A 19625-nucleotide genomic window follows, 5' to 3' on the forward strand; every position below is an offset into this window, starting at 1 on the left:
TACCCTTGGGTAGCAAGGGTATACTTCCATGTTCATACGTACCAGTCACATCACTAGTAAGTTACCATAGGGGTAGCACAGGAGGATACAAATACTATTACTAGAACAATGAAACATACAATGAGTCAGTTCATTCATGAGTCAGTACATTACTATACATGCTAAATAGAGAGAGAACATACATTACAACTAGTACACACAGTACATTACTATACATGCTAGATAGAGAGAGAACATACATTACAGCTAGCACACACAGAACATTTCAGTACATACATGCTAGACAGAGAAAGAGTACACTTTTCAGCTAGCACATTCATTTCATGTACATTCATGCAGTTATGTGAACCATTAGACGGGTCATGGCACTTCTTGCCATGACCGTTTTTGTATCCCGAATCTCCTTAATTGGGGAGCGTATGAGTTTGTGTATAGATCTATACTGGATTGACTATCCTACACCTTGTTGCTCGCTACAGTGGGACTTGCAAGTCTACGGGTGCCAAATGTCATTTCTTACGACGTCTTACATCGTCGTTTTACTAGAGTTGGTAGCAGGATACATGTCGATCACATGTTACTTTGAACACCTTTTGCTTTAAGGTAGTGAGTACAACGATAGTCACTTATTACAAATACTACGGTACTATAATATTTTCCTATTACATTCACTTCGCGAATATTCACACGATGCACGGTAATGTACAAACTATATTTTTGGTTAATGATAGTCAGAATTGGGAAAACACACACTCTAACAAGAGACATACGCACAGACACTAGATGCCTTGGTAGAAGGCTACAGTTAGTAGGAAACATAGGTTTTCTAGGAGAGTTCAAACATTTTACATAACATTGTACAAAACATCTTACAAATGCTTTCATACAAACACATACATTAATATACTTATGATCTCACCAGCTTTAAGCTGATACTCGCTTTCAAAATAACTTGTATTCTCATGTCACCAATAGACAGGTACAGGTGCCAAGCTTTTGAGAAGATGGAGTTCGTTCAAGACTCATCTATTAATTTGATATGTATATTTTGGTGTCTGTATAACTTGACAGAACACACATGTATGAAATTATATTATTAATGCAATGGATGATGTTGTTGCTTGTTTACTACTATTCATTGTTGTGATACTGTACATGACGTCCTCTGCCCCCGAGCGATTCCGCCGTTCAGGTTTTGGGGTGTGACAGATTGGTATCAGAGCATTGTTTATAGTGAATTGAGTATTTCAACCCATAAAAGATATACTAACTATAAATACATTGGGATTAAAATACTCTGACCAAGAGTTTATACTTTAAATATTTAAAATATTTAATTAAGTATACGTGCCTGCATTCATACTAAACTCAATGTCACTAAGACAGTACAAAAGTATTACGATTGTTGGGCAACATAATTAGACTTAGAGACATATGGTCAAAACTGGGAAGATATAGCCTGATCAACTATACTATCCGAGGGTTGAATAGCATGTGCCTAAGTGTGGTTGTGAGGTTGCAACAAGTCTAAAAACTTACCTACAACACCACAATGAGAACAATAGAACCTAAACTTAAAATACTATAGGAGTATTTTGCATTACTATAAGTTACTTATGTGCTAGATTCTTATACCTCCCTTTTTGCGTAGACTTAATGGCTGGATTCCACATTCCCGGAGACCCGTACTATCCCAACCGCGGCAATGCAGGATGGCTAGAAGATGAACCAGAAGATGATCACCCAATTCCTTTGGATGATCATGAAGCTGAAGGCTTCTCTGATAGTTCTGACTCAGAGCCAGAAGTCAACAACCTGCCCCAGCTGATCAAAACCCTGACCCTCATCCAGCATTTCAAGGACCCACACCTCTGTGGGCAACAAACTTGAATACATGGAGCCATGAACAGGGTCAACCCATTCCTTACAATGGAGACAGAAGTTTCTACAACCTCACTAATGGAGATTCTGCTGACAAAGTCCTACCCATCATGGTTCGTAGGATTTCTCGGAACACGATACTGGGTCAATCATCTATCAATCGAGTCTTGGAGATTGACGCTAACACTGGTGTGAACACTTTCCGCATTCGCCAACTAGAGTCTGCTCATGAAAGGGCTCTGGTTCACAATGCAGCTCTTAAAAGGGAACTCACTGAAATGCGAGCTGAAGTCAGAGAACTTCGAGCTCGGCAAGCAAGGGCTGATAGGTGTATGATGGACATAGAACATCTTCTGTCGGGATCAAGAACTCACTCTGGTAGTTCTCGTCGCCGATAGATTCTCATCGACTTCTCTCTTTTGGATATAACCTAGTTATGTAAAGCTTTGGTCTAATTCTCTATCTTGTAAATTGTAGGCCTGGTAGGTCTTGGTTAGGTTGTAATTCTTTCAAAATTTTCCCATTTTGGTTGATGTAAGGCCTATTTCTGTTGGCCGTTTTCCCGAACTTGTTACATCTGTAATTCCAGTAATATTGACAGGTACCTAATCTTATGGGAATTTTTATCCAAATGTGATCATCTATTAGTTCTAGATTTCCATTCAATCGTATCGTTTGGGCTATGGAGAGTTAGTCCATGAGTCATTCCCATCAATTCTTCCATTGAAATCTTATCAATGTTTTCATCTTCATAAACTATAGATCAAAGATGCCGCCTCGCAGAAATCCAAGGAGAAACCTCAATAACGAAACACCACCTCCTCCACCTCCTCAACCACCTACTCCTCAATTCGACAAGACAGCCTTAAATGTTGTTGTAGCTGCAGCTGTGGCTACAACCATGGCTCGGTATCATTCATCTGGTTCCACTGGAGGAGGAACCCCTGTTCAGTCTATCCAGGTTGAAGCTTTTGTGCGCTCGAGAGAGTGCTCCTATAAGGACTTCACGAACTGCAAGCCATTGCCGTTCAAGGGGACTGGCGGAGTCATTACCCTCTCGCAATGGTTCGAGAAAACCGAATCGGTTTTCGAAATATGCTCTTGTCCCGAGGAGAGCAAGGTGAAATACGCTGCTTGCACCTTCGAAACTAAAGCCCTAACATGGTGGAATGGCCATGTTAAGTCGCTATCTATTATAGTGGCTAATGCAATGGGTTGGGAAACTTTGAAAGACCTCATGATTGAGGAGTACTGCCCGAGGCGCGAGATCCAAAAGCTGGAGGAAGAACTGTGGGGCCTAACCATGAAGGGATCCAACGTAGTCACCTACACCGCCAGGTTCTGTGAACTGGTGGCCCTCTGTCCCAACATGATTCCTTCAGAGGGAAAGAAGATCGAGAGATACATATGGGGACTGGTGCCCCCATACCAGGGAAATGTTTTGGCATCACACCCCACTACATTTGATAGTGCCAAGCGATTGGCACAGGGGCTCATAGACCATGGGGTTTGTACCCCGGTCGCAACAACTACCCTGGCCATCTCAGAACCTGCGAGAACCACTGACTCCAAGAGGAAGTGTTGGGATGACAAGAAGAAGGAAAAGGCTGCTAAGAAGAGGCAGGTCATCGCAGTACATGCTGTGATAGCACCTGCCGCTGCTGCTCCGGTAAATCAGTATGCTGGAAGTTTGCCTAAGTGCAACAAGTGCAACTTCCATCACGTCGGCGCCTGCCGGGAAATGCAGTGTCTGAACTGCAACGGGAAGGGGCACACAACCCGTTTCTGTAAAGCTCCGGCAAAGCCAATCAACCAAGCCCCCGGTGCTGGAGTGGGCCAAACTTGCTATGGATGTGGCGAGGTAGGCCACTTCAAGAGAAACTGCCCGAAGGCAGGGTTTGCCGGTGGAGCGGCAAGAGTTCTGGCCATAGGCCATGAGGAAGCGGTTTCCGACCCCACAGTGGTCACTGGTACGTTTCTCCTCGATAACTCGTATGCATGCATTCTATTTGATAGTGGAGCGGAGAGGAGTTTCGTGAACCAAAAATTTGCTCATTTACTTAAGCAAAAATCACGAGCACTTAATAAGAATTAAAAATGAAAAGTTGGGATTCTTTACAAATGTATATGAACGCATAATTAATTGTGTATTATAATCGTGTAACACTTCTATAAACACACCACATTTGATGTATAAATTTCACTGCCATTGAATTGTTCGCCAAAATTTCATAATACTTTTGTATTAATATGTAATATCTTTACGGAAAATGTCGCATAAAGTTGGTCATGTAAGAAAACTAATTTTCATAGATAAATACTTACATTTGTTGTTGTTTTTTCTTTGTGATATTTTGTGAACAGTTAAAGTATCATACTATAATAGGAAAAAAAAACTAAAGACTTGTATATATTTATGCAGTTTATTTTTATTCGTTAGTCTTAAATTCTATTCCAAAGATAACAAAAGATATGATATATGATATGTTTTAGATCTCAAGTTTCGTTAAATATATGCAAAATGTTGGATTTCTATATATTTTTAGTTGTAATCTCTATTTGATTTATATCATCATGTTATATACATGAGATTGCTAATATTTCTTGATTATATTTGTTAATTTAACATCATATTATTTATATGACCTTAATAAAATAAATGTAGTATTTACAAACATTTTTCTTTGGTAAGAAGGTGAAATGTGTTCAAATTTATTAAGTGTTTTTTTTATTTAATGGAAGACAAAAAAATATAACAAACCACACATTTTTTTTGGAAAGGGAACTTCCCTAACGAGGGTTTCTTTTTTTGAAACTACATGTGAATAAATAATTATCGTTTATATTTATTTATTCATACAGTTAAACTCAAAATAAAACTAACGTCCAACAATCTTAAGGACTCTTGAAGGTTGTTTTTCATTTGATTAACTTCTTCTTTTCTTTCAATAATATAGTTTTCTGCAACTTTAAATCTCATTCAACTTCAAGGACAGTTTTGTATTTTTCGTCACATCATTCAGCTTTTCTGAAAGTTCCATTTCCTTATCACTAATAACTCTTGCTTTAATCTCCAATTCGTACTCTTTATTCGAATTAAATCATCCTTTTGACTAAGCTCTGTCGAGATCGAGGTTTTGGTCCCTATTCCCATGGCCCTCCTTTTACTTTCACTCCATACGCTCTCCAATCGCAACAGGTAATAGTGGATTGTGTACTACTCACAACTAATGAAAATACCCTAATCAGTATTTTCTAATTCATGATCTCAAACCCCCATTTGATTTGAAAATTCAAAGTTTAGCATTTCGTTTCTTTTTCAAATTTTGAAACTTTAGGTTAACGTGCTGCTGACTTATTTGAAGTTACTGTTAGATTCTTATTGGTTGCTCGTGTTAGTAACAATACCAATTGATATAAACTAGATTGCACTTAAAGATCGATCTAAAATGCAATTTTTAAATGAGGATTAAGAGTTTTTGCATGGATGTTTATTTTTTGTAACTTGTGGTAACTATTTTTACATTTGTTCTGATGATGTTTGCTCTGACAATTTTTTCATCACGGATTCATACTGTTTGGCCACTTAAAGTTCATATCACTTTCAAATTTATCATCTATGCATTTCAGTTGACTAACCATTAAAAAATGAAGAAGTTAAAAAGAAAACAAAACTCAAGATTAGATACTTTATGTTCAATTTTTCTTGTCAACCCATTATTTACTTGCGACCAAATGTCGTTATCTCACAACAATCCCAATCTTTAAAATTCAATATGTAGGTTTCTAGAATCTATTTTCTTGATTCACCTTGTAAAGAGTATGTTGCATCACTTTACTTATCATTATAATTGATATTAAAGTCTTATGCATTGTGTCCTCATAAGGTTTGAGAGCCAAGGAGGTAGATGAGTTGTTTCCAATTATAAATCTAAAAGCAAAACCGTCTTTAAAACCAAAGATCTTTGTAAACCAAAATTTGTTTATAACTTTATCTTACTCTTTTTGAGACAATTTTTGAGTCGCGTAGTTGATAGGATCTGGTACCCTATTATATTTATCTTCAAAGGTACAACGTGAATTATTAAACTTTAAGTGATACACGTGGTATCATCTATCTCAGATGACTAGGGTTATACATTGTCTAGGAAATCAATTCTCAATATCATGCGATAATTATCCATATACAATATTTTCAAGTCTATGGTGCCTTCCGATTATGTTACCTTAAGGGGTATTTTGTATGAAATGCTAAGGATATGCTTGAATAAATAGTTGTTGACTTTAACCAAGCCTGGATTTGTGGTATATTGGATGCCTAACTTCCTAAATTCACCTTCATTAAGGAAATTATGAGACGCATCTATATCTACCAATGCCTTGATGTATCCTCCATTCACATTGGCATCTACGAACATTAGTCTTCCTTTAGTCTCATTCTTTTCTATGAAATATAGTGCATCAATATCCCATTCACCCTTTATTTCATTTTTGGAAGTTACAACATTGCTTTCGGTAGACTTGTTTTTTCCATAGAAATGGGCTTAACAATCTCTTTGGAAATCAGAACAACACCTTTTCTATTCCAATACTCAGTAAGGACATTATAAATCTTCATCTAAACAGAAATAACACTACCATTAGGCTTGCACAAGACCAACCTAGATCTCTATCTCTAAATGGAAATATGGACATTATTAATCAACCAAGGACCACCTTCACTCACATTCATCATCCCCTTTTTTGATTCGAACTTAAGAAGATGAATCCATCATCATTCACCAAAATAACATTTAATCCATAATTTCTACATTTTTCTTGCAAAATGATTTACTGGAAAAAAAAGCAATAGAAACTAAGAGAAAGTATAGAGAAGGCGGGTTGGCTTTTCACATAGGAGAAATTACACACGCTAATTCATACAACACTTTTTATAACACCGCTTAAGAAGGAAATACACTTTGAGAACAAACTTAGTTTTTGTTTGATTTTTCCTTATATGGGTTGGAGAAAATGAGCTCTAAACCTATTTATAAGGGTTTCCTAACATGTTACCTCCTCTTTGGAAAGTTTTAGAACATGTACCAAGTTCTAGAACATTCTACTTAGTTCTAGAGAAGTCTAGAACATATTTGGGTCTTCCACGATCTTCTAGAATCTCTAATAACCTTCCATGGTCTTCAATGATGTTTTGGAATATTCTAGGATCTTTGGGTATGTTCAAGAATCTTTCATCATGTTCCAGAATGTTCCAAAGCATTCTAGAACATTAAAACATATTTTAGCTAAAGGACTAAAATATATTAAGCTATTGATGACCCTTCAACGTATACATTTAACATTTAACCTAGCAGCCTGACTAAAAACCAACATAAAATTGGAAAAACAAGAAAAAAAAATTATTTACTGAATCTAAGGTTGTAAAAAGCATTCGATGTTAGCTAATCGGTAGACCTTAATGGATTAATAGGTTAAACGATGATTAATCAAGGATCCTAAATTGCTAATTCGTTGAATTTTAAAAAATAAAATATAATTAATATCATAACAAAATAGGTTAATATGATTAATACAACATCGATTATTCCTCAAATAGTTTGTATTGAGATATAATTTCTTCAAAGTGTTAAAATCCCATCTTTTTCTATTGCTTTGCTTATTGTGTAGGCAATGATTAATCGTTAGACGTTTTCTAGTTGGTTGGATAGCGCCTAAGGACTAATCAGGAACTAGTCAGAATTTTTACAACAATGAGAAAATCATGCAAAAGCTCATAGCACATCATACCACTTGAGCTTATAGTATTTCGTTTCCAATAGGAACACATAAGTAAATGAGCGAATCATCATTTAATATATGCCTTCAAACAAATAGGAAAATAAAAGAAAAACAAATATTTCTTTTCCAAAGCGTAGACTACAAAAGAAATTAGTACCTCATTGATCTTACGAATTTTTGTTCGTAAAAGGTCTTTGAAGAAAGGATTTAGAGGGAAAAGAATAAGAGAATTGCAAACTATCTAGAATCCTGGATGATGAAGTCTTTGCAAAAATCTATATCAATTACCTTAAATTAGCAAAAATAATGAAAATGTTTTCAACTTAAAAGTTGATTTGCATTGTTGTCATCACTTTATAACATCTTATTTAGACATTTAGACAATTAGGTGTGGACAACATGTTATTACATGTTATCACACCTAAAAGGTGTCACGTCATCCTCCAATTCATACATTGGTGTTATAACACCAAATGTGGAAATAGGCAACACCAAATAACATGTAATAACACCTTTTTTTTTGAGTTTTTTAATTTCTATTTTTCCAATTTGTTATATTTTCTTTGTTTTTGTATTTGTGCCATAATAATTATAAAAACATATAAATTAATAACGCATATAATTTAGTTAAATCCTAAATTAGAAATAACATTTAAAAACTAATAATGACATTACAAAGAGGAAAAAAAACATTGAACAAAAACATACGATAGTCCTAAATTTAAAAAAACATAAAACCGATAAACTATTCGTTGCCCAAATATTTCCGTTCGATCTTTGCCTTCATTTTTCGGAGCACTTGCACTTGTCTTTGTGGCATATTATCCTCGCTGGTGCGAAGACTTGTCAAATCCTTCGTCATACGATCTTCCTCGGCTTCTTTACGTAGGAACTCCAAAATGCTCACGTTGCAAGTCATATCTTTTAATTGTGATGTCGTTGGTGGATGACCAATTTTTGTTTCAGTTCTGCGTGCTCTCGAAGTCTACTTTCGCTTTCCTCTGCATGTCGTTGTGCCCACTTCGTCTTGTCACGCCATATCGGTCGTTAACGTGGGGAGATCTCTTCGATGTCGTTGTGGTCGTCCGGGAGCTCATCGGTGTTGGTATCGAGGTCGATGTTTATGCATGCATCGGAAATGTCGACCGAATCCGAGCCGCGATACCTCTTTGATTGTTGTTCCGATGATGTTGGTGTTTTAAACCACTTTGGGTCGTCCTTAACAATCTCCCAAAAGATTTCGTGCTCGAAAAAATGATCCGTCTCGACATGATATTGCTCCCTCGTCGCTCTAAAAACATTGAAATCGGTCGCACCACTTTGCTTGTGCGATGAAAGTTTGTTGTAGATGGAATTGAACTTGCTGCACTTCTTAGTGAGTTGAGTCCACTTGCCACTCAACATATCGTGATTGCAATATGTGTCATCCTTCAAGATTGCACGAAATTTGCTGATCACAACTTCCCAAAAAGCAGTTTTTCTCATATTGTTTCCTTTAGTTGGGTTTTATTATGTCTCGCACTACGGCACCGACAACGCATATATTCTTCCTCCGTTGTCCACCATGTTGGAGGTTCTTCTTCTGATTGCTTCACCGTGACCGTGACCTCTTTCCCTTTCCTTCTTGTTCTCCCTTTCTTGGCTATTGGTTTCCGACTACCCCTCGCTTGCGTCTCGGGAACCGTTTGTTTCATGTATGGTGGTTGTATGGTTGTTTGTGGTATGGAAGAAAATGTGTTGAAAAGGTTTTGTGTATGAAATTGTAGTGAGAGTGAGGTGAGATTGAAAAAGTTGTTGGAAAATGGTAGTTGTAGTGAGCTTTGCAAGTTGAGGATGTTTGCATATGCCTCATATTGTGCAAAACCGAGAGGAGGGGATGTGTTTGTGTTTGGAGGAGTGTTTGGATTTTGATCCATAGTCGGTTGAATGTGAATTGAAAATGAGAGAAATAAATGTATTGTGTAGGTAAAACTTCTCAGTTGCATGTGTATTTATAGTACAATTAAAATGTAAAAAAGTTATTATTTATTTATTTATTTATTTTACTTTGTGACTGTTTACCAACGGTCTAAAATGTGACCGTTTCTCCCAAAAATCAAGCCACAAAACGACATCACCTCTTGTTGCGAACTTGCCATGATAATGATGACCACTATAACACGCCCTGGGGCGGTGCTTAAGCCATCATGGCAGCGTTTTTGAGGTGCCAGATCACGATAACGCATTCGGGCGTTGTGCATACCAAGCAGTCTTGATAAAAAAATAATATATAAAAAACTTCAAAGCCAATTAACTATTGAAAATGTTATAGTGTAATTACTCGGATATTTTCAAACAACATATATTATTGTCAATACTTTTACCATACACTTTTATTTGCATTATTCTCAACATACATTGTCATGATTTTCATCATACAACTTCATTCGTGTGCAACATACACATAATAGAAAACGATTCCGAGATTTAATTGCCATATAGTGACATTTTCCACAAAAATATAATTAGTTAGTTTTTGGAAAGGGGATAATGACTTAGGAGGGTAATAAGGTTTCCAGTTTGTCCGTATTAGGTCACTAAGGTTTTTTTTTTGTGCGTATTAGACCAATATGGTTGTTATTACCGTTTAGAAATAGTCCTTTTACATGTTTTAACCGGTAAAAATGATTATTTCTAAACGGTAATAACAACCATATTTGTCTAATACGCACAAAAAAAAACCTCAGTGATCTAATATGGACAAACTGGAAACCTTATTACCCTCCTAAGTCATTAACCCTAATTTTAAAGACATTGAGAATATATGACCATCAGTAGTAAACTACTTCGTTTAGAACTCGCGTCGTCCCATATAACCTGCTACTCCTCTATATGGCAAAACTCTTCATCTATAGTCGTCCCTTTGGGGACATCCGATAAAATTGGAACGATACAGAGAAGATTAGCATGGCCCCTGCGCAAGGATGACACACACAAATCGAGAAATAGTCCAAAAAAAAATTTAACCCTTCGTCGTCTTCTCTGGAACCCTAATTCCCTTTTCAAATGCTAATAGAGTTCAATTGCAATTCTTACGTTCAGTAGTTCATATACTGAAGTCATGATCAGAAAACATGTGGATTCTATGGTCAGATTGATCTTCTTGTTGATGTCTTCAACCATTTGTGGCAAGTAAGGGTGATATTTCTTTCTATAAAGTCTCCTTTAAGTTTTTTTACTTTTCCTGTCATTAAGTTTCATGCTTTATAAACTTCCGTTTATGTGTTGTATATAGTCTGTATGTGTTTGTTTATGTGCTGATTTTTTTATTCATTTTGCAACTTCAATTTCTTAGTTCATGTTGTGGTTTTGCTTTTTATAAAATAATTGATAATAGACATCCTCTGCAAGTCCCTGTTGGTTTTACATTTCCATTCGTTATCAAATGTAGACATTGATGAGAGGTATCAAAGTGAGATTGTTTTTGTACATATGGATGTGTTCATGTAAACATTTAAATGACAAAAAAGAAGTTATTGATAAAATATTGCATATTTATGTAATGAAGATCATCAATCATATGAGTTTTTCGACTAAGAAGTTCTGGAAGAATTGTGAGATAAGTTTAAATGGAAGCAACTATTTTCAGTCTAACAAATCAGTCACATTGATTAGTAAGCATGTTTTCTAAATAATTAGGGTTAATGACTTAGGAGGGTAATAAAGTTTCCAGTTTGTCCGTATTAGGTCACTAAAGTTTTTTTTTTTGTGCGTATTAGACCAATATGGTTGTTATTACCGTTTAGAAATAGCCTTTTTTACCGGTTAAAAGACTATTTCTAAACGGTAATAACAACCATATTGGTCTAATATGCACAAAAAAAACCTTAGTGACATAATACGGACAAACTGAAAACCTTATTACCCTCCTAAGTCATTAACCCTTTTGGAAACTAAAAAAGTAGTACCTGAGGAGCACATAAAATTGAGACCTTCAAATTCACAAGATCGCAGAACTAATGGAATCTCTGGAGCCATTTTGTATTGAGGTTTCCTAGGCGTCTTTTTAACATCAAGCAAAGCATCCACAACCTAAACATATTTATATAATAATAATAATAATAATAATAAAAATTAATGTCATTCCAACTTAAACAAAATTCAAATCAATAAAAGTTACGCACATCGGGTGATTCAAGACCTTGGCCAATCAAGAACAACACAGCAACCATGCAACGAACCTGGTGCCACAAGAAAGCACTGCCTTTGATTCTCATAAACCACAGCTCATCACTGTAACTCAAAAAGAATAAATAACAATAAACATTTTTTTTAATAATCTTTAATTTTGGATATGTGTTTGAATTCAAACCTTCCATTGCAATGACATATATCGAATGATGTTATACGGCGCTTGTAATTATGCACATTCGCAGCATCCATCTTACAAAAATTCCTAAAATCATGTTCCCCAATCAGCCTTTTACATGAACTCTCCATTTCATGATTTTTTTTTTTAGAAAAAAAAAAACATTTCATTATTCCAGCAGCAAGACCAAGACATAAATTACATTTATAAGTTAGCATACCAATATGTTTAAATTTTCCCTCCAAAAGAAGTATCTGTATTCCCTACTCAGACAACTAAACCTGCAAACAACCAAGCCACAATGAATCAATCAACCTTTTACTTTTACAAATAAACTCATAAAAATTAAAAAGCTACTACTAAAAAATAGTAAATAGATATAGTTGATTAAAACTCAAAGATACAAATTTGGAAAACAAACCTTGCACTAAAATTATCAGGAGTAGGACACCAGCCCATCACTCGAATATCATTTGGGAGAGCTCCATTCAATATTCTTACATAATCCAGCTCTTCCTCTGAATACACAAAAAAAAAAAAAAAGACTATAAGGTCTAAACTATTTAAATAATTTAGGGTTAAATAGCAACATACTTCTGAGTATATGTTAATTTCTTCCCATTAAAACATTCTACTTTGAAAAACCTACCCAAATACAAAAAAAAAACAATTTTCACTGATATAATTTGATATATATTTTCAAAGTACAATGTACTAATAAGAAAAATGCTGTGTAGAAATTTATCACAAAGAAATGTAGCTGACCTTCTGGCCTTTTGTCTACAAATTCCTCAGAGGTATTGCCTCCATGTTCCTTAAGCTTTGACCTCAATAGTAAAGCAACAACCTAAACAATTATCATAATTGAAAAATTAAAACATGTGAATTTGTTTTCTTTCAGCTATAATATTTTCTTATAAATAAATTAAAAAGTTGTTATCTACAATACCAAACACCAAAACCTAATTATGATAGCAGTCACATAATGCAGATCCAAATATAAGTAGGTTTTTTATTAGTGTTTGGATAAAGTGATTTTGATTTTTTTATAAAAGAATAATTGAAGCATATGAAACTTACTTCTTTTTTCAACTTACTTGCCCTACAGAAGAAACACCCTTGTCTGTTCTACCACATCTTGAATATTGCAAATCCTTCTTGTCACCAAGTACAAGTCTCGTCTTTTCAAGTGCTTTGAACAATTCAGATTTAAACAAAGGGGTTTTTGGCTTAGCTTTTCACAGCCAAAACTTCTTTTTGTAAAAGAAAAAAAACAAAAAGATGTTTGGCAAGCTAGTAACTTTTGGAGTTTTAATACAAGGAAAAACAACTTTTTGAAAAAGTCATGATTTCCTGACTTTTTGTAACTTTTTGGAAAAAAACTTTTGAGCTTTTAAAAGCTAAGCCAGCCCAAATAATACGAAATCATATATGTCAAATAAGTTGCACATACTAAGGCCTAAATAAACTATTTTCTGTCCGCTAAGAGTTGTTCCCCACCCCCTTTGAGCCTCAATACCGAGAGAATCGAAAAGAAGAAGTTACGATCCATAGGCTAAGGTGAAGTATGTGTAGTTGTTTCAGCTCTTTTTCCAGTGCGATTACCGATCAAACATCAGTTGAAACGTTCCAGTTCAACCCACACGGTTTATAGATGAGCATTCAGGGTGAGTGAGAGTGCCACTAAGGCCTGTTAAGAATGTGTTTTACTGTTTTTGTGTGTTTTACTGTGTGTATGTTGCCAGTGATAAAAGCAAAGAGAATCAGTGAAGCTGTTGTTGGCGTTTGAGGTTACCATGAGATCTGGTGAAGGTGAAAAAAGACTGAGAAGGAAGAAGAAAAAGAAGTCAAAAGGAAGGAAGTTGCCATCGTCAGTTGGTCACCAGTCGGAGCACCCATCGGAGTCAATAGCAGAGATTCGAAAGAGAAAGGAGGGTGTTTGGTCTCGCCTCCAGAAATACCCTTTCACAATGCACCGGAAGTGCTCGATGAAATGCTTGAGATAACCTGCAACTCAATTGAAGATTTTTAATCGAAACATATTAGGAGGGACAGGGTTACTTTTATCTTTTCTCAATTCATACTTTTACCCTTTTACTTTTATTTCTTTACACTTCCTTTTATCATTTTAGTTTTATTTCTTTACACTTTTGCTCAAGAGAACCTTTACCAAATCATATTTTTGCCATTTTACTTTTATTTATTTACACTTTTGTCACAAAACTTTCACTTTTACTTATTTACACTCATGGCATTAAAGTTCGATGATTCTTTTATTTTTATTTCTTTACACTTTTGTCACACAACTTTTGCTTTTACTTATTTACACTATTGGCACTAAAATTTGATAATTTTTTACACTAACGCCACTAAACTTTGACAATTGTCACTTTTGTGCAAAAAAAAATTTTAACTTTAAATTATTTCCAACCAATTGTTTTTGGAAACTTTAAATTATTTCCAACCCATGCGAAGCATGGTGTCACGGACCGAGTTTCTGGAAAATTCCACATTCGTCTAAAGAACTCCGGAACGATCAAGTATCCTCGAGAAGTCTCTGGAGAGATCAAGAATACTCTACGAGACCCCGGAAGACGCTAGAAAATTATAGGTGTCTGCGGAACATGATGGAACGATCCGGAATAATCAAGAGTGCACTAGTGGAAGCTAGAACGATACGGAAGATCCTAGACCATCGTAGAATACTCTAGACACAAAAGAGTAGTATAGAACCTTATAGAATTTTGTATGTAGAATAAGATCTTGTAAGAATGATCTAGAATACTCGGGAATGTCCGGAACCTAGAAACATCCATTGAGGAGGTGTAAGGTTCCTATAAATAGGGAGAATGGCTCATTTGCCCAATCTATCGAGAAGTTGTCTTGTAGAGAAATTGAGTTACATAATAGAAGTTTTATTGAAGTGTCCCTTGTCGTAACTCTTGCTTCCTAAGCTCGTTAGTACATCTAGATTGTCGAAGTTAGTCTGACTTAGTCGGAGAAGCACTAAGTGGCACACGGTATTGACTGGTCTAAAAGAGTCATCCCATGACAATGAGCTCTTTCCTAGTTTAAAATGATGATCAATTATAGAAAAAAAAACTGGTTTGAAAAAAAAAATACGAGTATTTGTGTAGCAATTTGTGTAGCTATTGGATGCACAGGTCTCTTACTACAAATGTCTACAATCACACTGTTCAACTTCAACCCAATTTATCACAATTATATACACGTTCAAGGATTCTTCATTTTAATCCTTAATTTCCTAGCAATTTGTGTAGCTTTTGGATGCACAAGTCTCTTACTACAATCACACTGTTCAACTCGAACCCAATTTATCACCTTCAAAACAAGCGATTTCGAAACTTTCTTAGCATTCGATTTCTTTAACCCTTTTTCCAACGCTTTCTCAAAGAAATCCATAAACCAATTCCCAGCCTCCGTTTCAATCTGCATCCCCAATTTAATCGTATTACTCAAGCTACAACACGAAGACGAAGATCCAGGGTTCTTGTTTTCATCGTTCTCCAACACTTTCGTTTTCTGATTTGATGTTTTCAATTGCTTCGGCTTTTGATCGGATCTTTTGGGAAATTCTGCGATTGATTTGTGTAAGGCAACTCGTTGTTTGTATGCGAATTGTTGTTGTTCGTGATATCGTGTAAAACAGGTGTGTCTTCTGATGTAATTTGTGTTGTTGCTGCTTTGAGTGATGTCATTTCGGCGATTGCTTGAACGATTTGGGTGTGGAAATCAAGAAATCGATCAAAACAATCGGATGGGCTTTCGGGTCTTGATGATTTAGTTAAATTCGATGGATTCCTACAAGTTGTGTATATGATTTTAGTATAAAATGAGAGGAATGTTAAACGATAAAAAGAAGTTGTTATTTTATACTTGAGAAATCGAACGAGGGTATCAGTTGCGGATGCTTCTCTAAGTGCTTGAAGGGCAATCTTTTGAGTTGTTTCTCGTTGCTGAATGGCTTCCTGTAGTGATAATTTATAAATATCAGAAAAGTTAAGATGAAAATTGAATCATGAAGATGATATTGTTTAATAAAGTGAGGAAATCCAGGAAACTTGATATTGTTTTTACAAAGTAGACACAAAGCGATGTTGTTTATAAAGTCAGAAAATACAAGAAATTTTATATAGGGTTTGCAGAAAAATGTTGAATCTTGAAGCTGACATTAGAAATCCATATTGGGTTACAGAAAATTAAAACTTTTTCAGTATTGATATTGTTTTACAAATTAAAAAAACTCAAGAAATTCATTTGACTACGTATAAAGAATAGGAAATTTTATACTTTTCTCAGAAGTCCAAGCTTTCCTAGTATATTAAACGATAAACTAGTGTCTGAATCACAAACCCCATTTTCACCTTTTTGTCCTGTTCCCCAAGAACCTCTTCTTGGAACACGAGATTTAGTATTCGAATTAGAATTAACCCCCTTTTCCTCACTCTTTTCCCCTTTCTCTCTTAAACCCAATTTTGAATTCGAATAGTTTTTTTGTCTCTAAATCAACATTTGGGCTAGGAAATTTTCTTGTGTTCTTTAAACTCGGAGGTCGAGTTGCACTTTTCTTCTCCTGTATTGATAAAATATTAAAATTGTAACATCCCATTTAAAATATAATAATTAAATAATAAACTTGGAACCCGAGAAGCAATTTGTATTATTATTTTATGTTAATATAGTCCAAAATCAAATAATAATTAGTGGGGTGTTGATTTCGGGGTGCCAAATGATATACTTGTGATTTCCGAGGGTTAAAAAGTAAATATCGGACTTAATTTGAAAAGGATTATGGGAACAAGGGTTTAAATGGTACATTAAGGAGTTGTTTTGAAAGAAATAGGAAAGGAGGGACCGGATGTGTCAATATGGGATAATGTTTCAATGAAGCGGGTATATAGCCTAAACTGTTCCATTGTCTCAAACCCTAACCCTACTATTATGCATCGGCCGCCACCCCACCTCCTCTTCATCCTCCAGCCGCCATCGTCGGTTTTCCCTCTTGTGCTCCGACCAGATGAAGTGCCAAACGACCGCCGCTTAAAGCGTGAGCCACCACCGCCATGTGAGGCCTCATCCGCCACCCGCAGCTTGCCATGAGAACGCCACCAGCCCTACTGCCGCCGGAAAAGTCGCAAATAGCTTAGATCATCGTGTGGGTCGCCGGAAAGCCTAGATGCGAGGCTGCTGCTATGCTCGGTAGGTTTCGCACCACCACCTCCCTTCTCCATTCCTTTCCAAGCGCCGCTGCTGCCGGTTGTTGCTCTACTCCCATCGCCACTCACCACAGATGGGTTTTTTTGAGTCCTTTTCCGAGCAAGGACTTTCTGGTGGGTGTTGCTGCTTAACGGGGAATGGAAAGAAACCGTCGCCACCACCGTGAGGTGGTGGCTGTCACCGCAATCCATCATTTTGTCGCCGTTGTGTTGTCGCTGCCGTCGCAAATCACCGCCCGCCGCCTCCAGATTGATGATGGGTGTGTTCTAGTGTCTAGCTTGTGTTTGTATGTGTTGTAGGCAGTGTTGTCGACTGGAAAACGGAGTGAATGACCACCATGGCCGCCAGCCATGTTGGCTGCCACCATCTGCCGCCGCCAGCCACCTCAATGTGGTTGAGTGTGTGTGTGTGTGCGTGTGTTTATTAGTGTTTGTGTGTGTGTGTTAATCGGATGGTATTGTAAATTGTAACAAGTGGAATAATGAAAGAAAAGCTCAAACGACCACCGTAGGGTGGTGGCTGCCGCCACCGGCCGCCATGTCGGGTGGCGTTGTGCTTTGATTGCGTTTGGACCTTGTTTGGGGGATGTTTGGACAATGTGGGATCAATGAAACCCTAATGGGCCCAATGTGACCTAAAAACCCAACCAATTGACTAATGGGCTAGTATTGAGTTGGAAAACCTTAATTAGGGTTTGGAAAACCCTAATGGCATAAAACCCTAATTTTGAGAATTTATCGGGACACACGAGATTATTTAATAACTTGAAATATTAAATAATAATCATTGGCACACTAACTTAATGCAATAATGGACTTAATGGATTAAGTCCTTAATGGGTTAAGTAAGAAACACTTATCCCTAATCATCATTTCATGTGAAAACCTTAATTTTGGGATTATGGGCTTGGACTTATCGAGACCCACATTTGGGCCATTGGAAAGTAAGGGACTTAATGGATTAAGTCCTTAATGGGTTAAGTGAGAAACACTTAACCCTAATTGTCACCTTATATGAAACCCTAATTTCTTTTGGGCCTTTCTATTGGGCTTTGGTAATTGGATTATTAATGGGCCATCCAAGAATAATCATAGGGACTAGAATATGTTGATGGGCTTAGGGTAATGCCCATATGAGGGTGTGGGCCCAATTTGGAAAATTGGGTCATATGTTCGGTTGTGGCCCATTACTTGACTATTGAGCCTTTTGTGTGTGAGTTGGACTTTGGGCTTGGAACCCAATTATTAATTGGGTGTTGTTTGATGTTGTTAGTTCGGGAATCTGTTAACCAGCAGTTGGAGTTTTATTGGCGGGACTTCAGCAGTGTCAGGTGAGTTCTCCTCACTATATCAACAGGGTCTAAGGCACCAAGGCCGACCTTTTATGGATTGTATTCGGATTATTGCATGTTATGCTTACTGATTTATATCCTGGTAGTTAGGATGGTGATATGCTATGCTTTAGTGACCCGGTTGGGTCGGTATCCTGGTATATAGGATGATGCTATGTTAGTGACTTATTAGGTCAATATCTTGGTTATAGGATTGTTGCTATGCTTTGTGATCTGTTAGATCGGTTTGACTGTTATATATATACATGTCAGTGTTATATGATGTCTATGTGCACATGATTGTCCTGGTTATAGGATGATGCTATGTTAGTGATCGGTTAGGTCTGTATCCCGGTTATTGGGATGTTGCTATGATTGGTGATCTGTTAGATCGGTTTGACTATTATATGAAATGAGCTAGCGTATGATATTTATGTGCACATGTTTGTTTGATTGGGGGTTGGGTTGAGGCGGTCCTGCTTTGTGCTGTAGGCCAACATACCCGACGAGCGGTCCGGATAGGCTGTAGGCCCTGCGCGGCGGTCCAGACGTTCCAGTAAGGCTGATGACTCATTATGCATTCTGTTTTGTATTAGTAATATGATATGGTTATGTTTGTATGGCATTGGTATTTTGGGGAAACTCACTAAGCTTCGGGCTTACATTTGTTGATTTTATTTCAGGTATTTCTGATGATCGCAGGAAGGCGAAGGCGTGATCGTGCACCTCCTTATATTTTCATAATTGATTCTGGGGATATTCTGATGTCTAAACTATTTTGAAAACAAATTGTAATGACTTAGTGGTTTTAAATGTTTTAAAAAGTTTTAAATTGGCTTGAATTTTTGGGGTGTTACAAAAATCAAGAGGACGTGGTTTCAAAACCATCGGTGATGCACAAACCCCATCTTCAACTTTTTGTCCTGTTCCCCAAGAACCTCTTCTTGGAACACGAGATTTAGTATTCGAATTAGAATTAACCCTCTTTTGCTCACTCTTTACCCCTTTATCTCTTAAACACGTTAGTGGTTCTGGCGTTCCAACAAACGG

General features: G+C 36.5%; 1 protein-coding gene, 1 long non-coding RNA gene and 1 other non-coding gene across 3 annotated transcripts; 2 read left to right on the forward strand and 1 right to left on the reverse strand.

The window, feature by feature from the left end:
• Nucleotides 1-10555: 10555 nt before the first annotated feature.
• Nucleotides 10556-10658, forward strand: LOC145080619 (U6 spliceosomal RNA). Its single transcript, XR_013695218.1, has one exon. It is a non-coding gene; the product is annotated as a U6 spliceosomal RNA (small nuclear RNA).
• Nucleotides 10659-11559: 901 nt separating this feature from the next.
• On the reverse strand, nt 11560-13245 carry LOC145051106 (uncharacterized; the record flags this gene model as incomplete). Its single annotated transcript, XM_078999245.1, has 7 exons — nt 11560-11730; nt 11823-11931; nt 12011-12145; nt 12232-12288; nt 12429-12525; nt 12773-12854; nt 13105-13245. Coding segments are annotated over 7 exons (792 nt in total), but the record flags the coding sequence as incomplete, so codon positions are not given.
• Nucleotides 13246-16967: 3722 nt separating this feature from the next.
• On the forward strand, nt 16968-19407 carry LOC145090885 (uncharacterized). The gene is made up of 2 exons (XR_013701857.1): nt 16968-17504; nt 18518-19407. It is a non-coding gene; the product is annotated as an uncharacterized LOC145090885 (long non-coding RNA).
• The last annotated feature ends 218 nt before the right edge of the window (nt 19408-19625 follow it).

Source organism: Lactuca serriola, chromosome 1 (genome assembly GCF_051521515.1).
Source record: "Lactuca serriola cultivar US96UC23 chromosome 1, Lser_US96UC23_V15, whole genome shotgun sequence".
NCBI classification, from domain to species: Eukaryota; Viridiplantae; Streptophyta; class Magnoliopsida; order Asterales; family Asteraceae; genus Lactuca; species Lactuca serriola.